Genomic DNA, 9,063 nt, shown 5'->3' with positions numbered 1-9,063 from the left:
TGTTACTACATTATTTGTATGTGATATTACTTGGTTTACTCTGTATTTTATACTACTAAACTGAATTTCTAAGCATGCTCATCTTACTATAGTTTAATGTTTAGTACATTGCTGCTCTATTTTTATCAAGAAAGATAATCATTGTATGTTCTCTAATAATTGTAGGTGCTGATATGCTATGTTAGGATTTTTCCTATATTATGGGTTTGTTTTGGTGAATATCTTGTAGAAAAGCTGTTTATGTATCCATTCTGGAGATTCTTAGATTGTCATGTAGCACTTAGAGGCATTTAGCCCCTCTCTATGGGGAAAGGTCTGGGGTTTTGAAGGACATCTGAGTGATATTTGAAGGACATTGAAGTGATATGATGTATTAAGATGACATAATTGATGTTCCTTGTACATTTCCAGTAATTACAGGCAATTGTTAGGTAAATTGCTTAATAAATAAAGATGTTAATGGTAACAGTAAAGAATTTATTCCTAAATGTGTCCCATTTTAATGAACAAGGTCCATGCAAATTGATTTTTTATACTTTGTAAGCTTCTCTAAACTTTTGTGAGCAGAGTTTTTTGGTTTTCTTATTAATATAAAGTATTTTTTCATTGTATTTCTCTTTGATGTGCTGAATCTATATGCTCTGTGCTTTATGTGGTCAGATTTTTCTTTCATCCGGCCTTGTAGAGAATGAAAATGGTAAATCTAACCTCCGGCTTTGTTCTTCTGGGCTTCTCCGACCTTCACTACAACCATGCTGCTCTCTTCTCCACCATTCTGGTTATATACACCCTCACATGGATTGCTAACTTACTTTTACTGACTTCTATTAAAATTTCCCCACAGTTGCACACACCAATGTACTTTTTCTTAGGGAACCTGTCAGTAGTGGACATCTCTTTCTCTACAGTGACGGTTCCCAAGCTTCTGTCCAGCATTCTGCATGGAAGAACCTCAATCTCCTTCCTTGGCTGTTTCCTTCAGATGTTCTTTTTTGTGTTTCTGGGCACTACTGAGATTTTTCTGTTGTCCGTCATGGCTTTTGATCGATATTTGGCCATTTGTATCCCCTTAAGCTATGTATTGCTAATGAATAATAGGGTTAAGGACATTTTGGTTATTACCAGTTGGGTAGCAGCTGCTCTCCATTCATTATTGCATACTTATATTCTGTCGCATTTAACCTACTGTGAGGACAAATTGATCCCCCACTTCTTCTGTGACGTGACACCCCTTGTCAAACTGTCCTGTTCCAGTACTGCACTAGCTGAGCTCCTCATATTCACGGAAGGCTCTACAGTTGTTTTTATTCCATTTCTGTTCATTCTCATCTCCTATGTCCTCATTGGATGGGCTATAATGAAAATGAAGACCAGCAGCAACCGAAGCAAAGCCTTCTCCTCCTGTTCTTCCCATCTTATGGTGATTTGCTTGTTCTATGGTACTGACATCTCCATCTACTTCCGTCCAACCTCAGATTACTCCTCCAAGTATGATCGCATTGTTAGCATGGCCTACACCATTATTATACCTATGTTGAATCCTTTTATTTACAGCCTAAGGAACCAAAACGTGAAACAAACTCTAAAGAAAGTTATTGTGCCAAGGTTTTCTCAAAGCAAAACTAAGGGACCTTCTTCCCAAGTCCCAAGATGAATTTTACACAATTAGTCATTGTTTAATATCCCAGAACAACTTTTAACAATTTACATTTTTAATTATTTTAATTCATTATAACTGCTTTCTCTTTTCTTTTCTAGAGAATTATGTATATAGTAATAATTCATGACAGTATATAAAAATATACATCAGATAGAGAATGACAGATATCATACAAACAAAAAAAACATGAATGTACTGATCTGGCCATTCTTAAAGAGAAAACACAATTATTGAGATACAAAACAACAAAAAAGTAAACTAAGCTTAGTGAGAAACATGTCTCCTAATCAGGGCCGTAAAAGTGGCTCCACCTAATCAATTGCAAACATGTGAGTTATGATGGGGCTGAGTTATGAAGTTCTCCAAGACTGGAGGAAATAAACTTTGAAGGGAGAACTTGGGTGATCCAGCAAACCTGGAATTAATTTCCATCAGTTGGCAAACATAGGACCAGATCCATTCTAGGGAGACCATGATAGTTTATCTTCTCCAGTCTTGAAGAGCTTTAATAAGGGGGCTGAATGTGTAGTAGGTAAAAGCTTGAGAAGAGTAAAAGAGATGAATCCAGAAACAGAAACAGTGGAAAGGGATGAAGAAGGGAAAAAAGAAAACAGGCAAACAAAAGTTTAAGTAGACGTCTGAGAGGATAAAAGAAGAGGAATTTACACTGACTTGGGAAAGGGAAGGAAGAGGGCCACGGTGTCCAAGCCTGAGCAGAGAAAAAAGAGGTCTCAGTCCAAAAGGGCCAATTATTGTTGTGCAGTGTGGTGGTGTCAGTTTAAGGGAGATTAATGGTGTTATTATAGTGCATTGAGGTAGTGTAATGGTTTTACGTTGCCCAATTCTACACTTTTGTTATATATTCATATATATGGTATAAGGAGGTTGTCAGACCTTCTATTTTCATAATGCTAGAGGTGAATTGTGACCGAGGACTTTGTCAAATGCTCCTTAAAACAAAGCAGGAATAAGATATTATCATCTTGCAAAAGTAGCCCCAACACCTTAAGTATGACTTCTTACTATTGTCCAGAGGATTCCATGTTTTTAGCACTTCCAAAAGACATAAAACATGAATCCAGAATATTTCCTAATACGTCAACAAATCTCCAGGATCTGGGTCTTAAACCTGTGAAAGATAGAAGGGACAGAAAATTGGAGTGAAAAGTTGGCTTTAAAACCACCAGTATGTGGGCATTACCCATATAAACAGCTCTTTTCCAATAAATGTTCTCTTACATACCTACATATAGGAGCACAGGTCACTCCGCCAAGTCATAAAGCACCAAAGCTGCCTAATTCATTTCAAATTTTTTTTAGCTTTTTTTGGTCCTGTGTTTTTCCTCCAAAGATCTTTCACTTCCTTTTCACTTCTCAAGGATCTAGTGGACAATAGCTGATGGAGCTCAGTACTGTATACCTGTGACCATCATATGTCTATTTGAAGTAGACCAATCACTGAGACATTAGGCATGATTTGTTAAAGACTGGAGAGGATAGACTATCATGGAAAAACCTAGGTAATCCAGCAAACCTGGAATGAATCCAGGACTGAAAACATTCCTAAATAATAGCAAATTAATTTCAGGCTTGATGGATCACCCAGGTTCTCCTGTGATAGTATATTATCTCCAGTCTAGGTCCTTTATGTGGGGTGGCATTATTTAACTAGTCCCAGAAAAATGCTGGTTGACTTTTTGATCATGTGCCTTTAATAATCTTGAATTCATGAATCCAGAATAATGATTTTAGGAAACCCATTCCATGTTTGTTGGATCACCCCATGAAAGATCTCCTATGATGGTGTATCTTCTCCAGTTTTGGAAAGCTTTAATAAATGAGACCCAATGTGCAAATCCTATGATGGATCAAGTAAATATCTGCAGATATTGATTATAACAGAAATTCTGTTTGTGTGATGCCAATGTTGATGTTCTTTTGAAAGTACCTGGTGCCTTGATATTATCCCAGTTTCATGCCTTCAGTGGAATAGGGTACAATTCTGACTTCATTATGACTTTATGGTGTTCCAAGTCAATGATTCGGCCACAATTCAGGCCACACACAAACAGAGCAGTCAGACAACCTGCATTCTCAAAAATGACTAAGCAATGGCAGCCACCATATATCCCTCACAAAGAGTATCCATTAAACAGTGTCCGTTACTTCTCTATCCATAGGGTGTAACTGAGGTACAGTGGTTTGAGAACTGTGGTAGGTATAGGATATTACTTGTTGTATGTACAGGTAGTTAGGTGACTGTATTGTTTTAAGTTTGGGTAAATTCCCTGTACTAACAAAATTAGGATATTAAAAATGCAGCTTTTATGACTCCTTGGGACCCCTTTATTAGCCTTTACAAGTTATACAGCCTTAAGTTTGGGTGAAGGGATCTTGGAATCTTGAGCTTGGATCTTCAAATACCTAGGATAGTCAATAAAGTGTATTGACTAAACTCCAACATTTCTTCACTTATGGGAATATTCTGCAAAGGGTAAAGGAGAAATAAGTTGTTCTCTGAATTTGAATAGACTTGGTGGTTTTCCAAGGGGGCAATAAATGTGGTTACCTGTTTTAAAGGAAACATTGGTCCAAAATCTGGTTCTCCTAGGATGGACCTCAAAGAGTCCCAGAGACCCACCATGGGAGTATTGGGTTAGTGACCTTAGGAGACTTTGTGGAGTTAATGGATTGGGCCTCAGAAACGTCATTGAAATGTAGTAAATGGAGATGTGTAATGCTACCTGACCATCATGTCTATGTGAGCTTATTTGGACATTCCATTCCAAAATTATGGAAATAATATGAATTTACACCTCCAGTGGCTGGAGTAGCTCTTCTACAAAAGCCTTTATACAAAATTTTGGACAGTGTTTATTTGCATTTGTGCCCACTCATTGGAAAGAGCATTTTTTTATGGTCAGGTACAAATATTGGATTAGAAAACCTGATTCACAACACTGTTCCAGATCTGATGAGGTCAAACCTGACCATCAAGTCAACGTGAGCTGGTTGGGCATCTCATTTCATTGGTCTAATAATGAATCCACCCTCCCATGCCTGTACTATAACAGCTTCTATTCTTCTGTAAAGGCTTTAAACACAATACAGAGAGTGTTTATGAGAATGTGGACCTAAGTAGAGCATGAGCATTTGCTAAGGTCCGGTACTGATTCTGGATGAGAAAACCTGGCTCACAATCAAGGTTGCAAATCATCCCAAAAATGTGGTTGGGGTCAGATATTTGTGCAGGACAATTGGCTTCCGCCACACCAAAGTCCGCATTTCAAGCCTTTATATAGCTGTCCTGGCCAGAGGGACCAGGTCCAGCCAGTAGAATAAATAGGCCTGTCCCAAAAATATTACCAGAAGGCTTCCTACAATGTATTTTTTTCAAGCATACATGTTACAGTAGTCTTCATTGAAAACACCAGAACAAGGAAAGACATAGGGATGAGCCAGTGTGCCACTGCAAAAGGGCCCCGGACCCTCCTCAGTCAACAGAGACTCCAAGTCAATTCTTCAAAGGGGCCCTACTGTTGGCTACATCCACCACTGACCTGAACACAATCATTTGGAGGGATGATCACATCATTTTAGTCTTGTAGAATTTCTGTCAAATATTTGCAGCCTAAATCAGGGGTACTCAGTCCTTAAAGACCAAGACCCTTACACTTTTTTTTTACTATTACTAATGTGTGGTTTACGAAGACTGAGAAAACAAATGAAGCCCTGGCTTAATTCTTTGTTTTACTCAAAATAGTTTTACTTTTCTCAAGAAAAAAAATAAACTTTAAAAAACTTTGAGAAATGAGATCATCTTATTTTTAGTATTCACGGTTATACCAATTCTCCTTGGTAAAGACAATTAGACAAAGACAATTCCTAAACATTAATATGAAATCCAACATTCCCCGGTGACATCCAGTTCTCTGTAAGAAATGAAGCCATGTATTATATATTGAGGGCTATTTATGACTGGTGAATCTTTGTCCTGTTTTAGGATCTGGTGAGTGAAACAGGACATCCAATACTGATATATTCATTATTTAGGAGTATTGAAGGAGTGGTGAAGATATACATATATTTAGTGAGTCTAACTTTATAAACTTATTGGTAAAGTGGCAACACCGGTATGATAAATGGGTTAAATATGTATACAATAAATACAGAATTGTGTTATGGTCCATTTATAGAATGATGGTCTGCTGATTCCCTGAACAATGACAAGCTCCTTACAATGAGTGATCAAGAGATTTTTTATTCCCCAAAATGGTACATTTCTGTAGGCATTCCTCACGTTTGAACATTTTGTGTATTTAGACTTGCAGCTCTCCCTATTCTATACAATGTTTTTTTTTTCTCCCAAATCAACTTCTTATTGAAACTGCAAACATTTTGAAGGAATAATACCAACTGACCCGGGTGAAAAACTTCATAGAACTGTGCGTTATTGACTTGTGTGTCCCCAGTTCTCATGTTACCAGTTCTTTTGTTAATCTAAGCAAAGTCCTTAGTATGACCCATATTTTCCATTATCTATTGTGCGTGTTCGCTGTTGGACTGTCCATCAGGAAGCAGAATTGTGTAACAATGTAGTAGAAAAAAAGAAAGAAAACTAGAAGAGTTTTTTTGAAGATTGATATTTTAGTGGACTTATTATTATTATTATGTGTTTATAGGGCAATTTCGTAAAGTTTGTGGTGATTGAAGAGTGATGTATAATAGTTTTTGACCCTCTGTTCATAAATCTTTTTGTTCACACACAAACATTTAGTGCAAAAGATCTTTACCTTCTCTTGATTTCTTCTTTTTTTCTCCTTTTATACTATTTGTATTATTCTTTTTCATTATTATTATATTTATTATTATACTGTATTTGTAATATGGCAATATTAAATAGGGATTGAAAATAACAGGCATATGTAAACAATGACACAGGAGGAGAAAGGGACCCTGTCTGAAAGAGCTTACAATTTAGGATTTCTGTGTTCTGTGATACTCTATATAATTTTATACAGCTTTGTAATTCTTAATAAAAATTGTATTAGGCATACCATTATTATTAGGCACCTGGATTCATTTTGCATTCACTATTGCTTCTTTTTTCATAGATACCCTCTAAGTGTTTTATTGTATTTTGCTGACTATGCCAAATAAATGAATATGCACAGCTCTTCATAGGAGCAGTCAGAATGTCCGGAGGTTGCTGCCGGTCACCAGCCATTTTTCTGGAAGACATTGGAAGTGCCTGAATTTTAGGTTAATCAGCAGGTTGTGGCTACAGGTTCATTATAACATCACTGTGACACTGTGAGAAAAGTAAATAAGTGAAATGGTTTACTAAAGGAAATGCTTCTGGACAATTATTTAGATTGTTGCAGAAAAGACTTATATATAAGACTGTATATAAATAAATTAACCTGATCTTATTGTTGTTCCTCCACTGTGTCCATTTCCAGGCTCATCGCGAAGGCAAATGTGCAAACAGATTAAGAGAATTTGGTATTAACGTTTAAATCATCACTAAGTATATATTTTTGTATCACTTTTGATGGATAGATATAATTTAACCTCCCATTTTGTTCTTCTGTGCTTCTCAGACCTTCACCACAACCATGCTGCTCTCTTCTCCACCATTCTGGTTATATATACCCTCACGTGGATTGCTAACTTACTTTTAATAAGTTCCATTAAACTTTCTCCGCAGTTGCACACACCAATGTATTTTTTCTTAGGGAACCTGTCAGTAGTGGACATCTTTTTCTCTACAGTGACGATTCCCAAGCTTCTGTCCTGCATTCTTTATGGAAGAGCCTCAATCTCCTTCCTTGGTTGTTTCCTGCAGATGTTCTTCTTCCTTTTTCTAGGGAGCATTGAAAGTCTTCTTCTATCAGTCATGGCTTTTGATCGGTATTTGGCTATATGTTTCCCGTTACACTACACATTGTCAATGAATGATAAGGTTATGTTCATACTGATTAGTAGTTGCTGGTTTGTGGGAGCTCCACATTCATTACTGCACACGTATAATGTATCACAATTATCCTACTGTGAGGACAGATTGATCCCTCATTTCTTCTGTGATATGACACCTCTCATTAAACTGTCCTGCTCCAGTACTACATTTGTTGAGCTCGTTATATACATTGAAGGTTCTATAATTGTTATTATCCAGTTTCTATGTGTACTCATCTCCTATGTGCTCATTGGAAGGGCTATCGTAAAAATGAAGACCAGAAGCAGCCGTAGCAAAGCCTTCTCCTCCTGTTCTTCTCATCTCATGGTGATTTGCCTTTTCTATGGTACCATCATCTTCATTTACTTTCGCCCACCTTCAAACTACTCTTCCCAGTATGACCGCATAGTTAGCATGGCCTATACCATCATTACACCAATGCTGAATGCTTTTATTTACAGCCTAAGGAACCAAGATGTGAAACAAGCTTTAAAGAAAATTATCATACAATGCTTTCCAATTTATTGAGTTGGATTTGGGATCTCCTTGTGACATCTCCGCTCTACCATCTGGGCCTCCATATCTTTTTTAGTACCTGACATCTAAGAATATCATACCTTCCACATTTCTGAGACCAGAAAGAAGAAGGACACATCTAATGGTATTGTCTACAACTGAAAACTCAGTAAAGGACACTTTACTCCGCAAAAGCTTTTGGACAGATGATAGATCAGGTTAACCGCCAAGACAGAAATGTTTCTTTGCAGATCTAATTTACTATGTTGAGCACTATAACCCCACATTTTTATCATTTTTATATGCTGGTAATTATTGGTTTTGTTTGCCAGTTTTTCATTTTGAATGATACATTTCCATACTTGAGTTCAGGAATACATCTACTGATGAAATAAAATGACCGTGGTCAATAAGGCAACTGCTGTGCTGTGACTATGACAGAAACTGTTACTGGACACAGTTCCTTTCTGGCCTTTATAGGAGCAGTCAGAATCAGGGCCGGATTTCCCACAAAACCACCTAGACTATGGCCTAGGGCCACATGACCACTAGGGGCACTATTACAACATCTCTTTTTGGAACTGAACCCCTCTACTTTACTCTCTCTCCCTCCTCTCTGTATTCCCTTCCTTCCTTTCCTTCACCCTCCCTCCTTCTCTGTCTCCTTTTCCCCTTTTTTCCTCTCCTTGTCTCTTTCTCACTTCTTGCTCTCTCTTTCTCCTATATCCCTCCCCCATTTCTCTAATCTCTTTTCTCTTATCCTCTCTTCGTTCCTCTCTCCTGCTTTCTCCCCTCTCCTACTTTCCCTCCATTCTTCTTCTTCTCTCTCTCCTCCATTCACACTGCCCTATCCCTCTTTCTTCCTCTTTCTTGTTCTTGTGGACGTGCGTCCATGGTGTGCTAGCTGACCTAGGGGAGCAAAAAGTTT

General features: G+C 37.5%; 2 protein-coding genes across 2 annotated transcripts; both read left to right on the top strand.

Moving 5' to 3' along the window:
* The first annotated feature begins 694 nt into the window (after nucleotides 1-694).
* LOC140321827 (olfactory receptor 1f45-like) lies at nucleotides 695-1,654 on the top strand. The gene has a single exon (XM_072398608.1). It carries the CDS (start codon nucleotides 695-697, stop codon nucleotides 1,652-1,654), a length of 960 nt encoding a protein of 319 aa, XP_072254709.1.
* A 2,618-nt stretch (nucleotides 1,655-4,272) lies between these two features.
* LOC140321826 (olfactory receptor 1f45-like) lies at nucleotides 4,273-8,345 on the top strand. The gene is made up of 4 exons (XM_072398607.1): nucleotides 4,273-4,315; nucleotides 5,664-5,669; nucleotides 7,264-8,121; nucleotides 8,302-8,345. Exons 1-4 carry the CDS (start codon nucleotides 4,273-4,275, stop codon nucleotides 8,343-8,345), a joined length of 951 nt encoding a protein of 316 aa, XP_072254708.1.
* The last annotated feature ends 718 nt before the right edge of the window (nucleotides 8,346-9,063 follow it).

The sequence above is a fragment of the Pyxicephalus adspersus genome, chromosome 1 (genome assembly GCF_032062135.1).
Source record: "Pyxicephalus adspersus chromosome 1, UCB_Pads_2.0, whole genome shotgun sequence".
NCBI classification, from domain to species: Eukaryota; Metazoa; Chordata; class Amphibia; order Anura; family Pyxicephalidae; genus Pyxicephalus; species Pyxicephalus adspersus.
Note: the sequence above shows the minus strand (reverse complement) of the source record. Positions and strands in the feature narration are given on the sequence as shown.

What these genes read in the sequence shown, in the direction of transcription:
- LOC140321827 (XM_072398608.1), top strand. Translation starts at nt 695, where the DNA reads ATGGTAAATCTAACCTCCGGCTTTGTTCTTCTGGGCTTCTCCGACCTT.
- LOC140321826 (XM_072398607.1), top strand. Translation starts at nt 4,273, where the DNA reads ATGGACCTCAAAGAGTCCCAGAGACCCACCATGGGAGTATTGG. An exon ending in ACAAGCTTTAAAGAAAATTA is followed by an intron (nt 8,122 to 8,301) that starts TCATACAATGCT and finishes ACAACTGAAAAC; the next exon opens with TCAGTAAAGGACACTTTACT.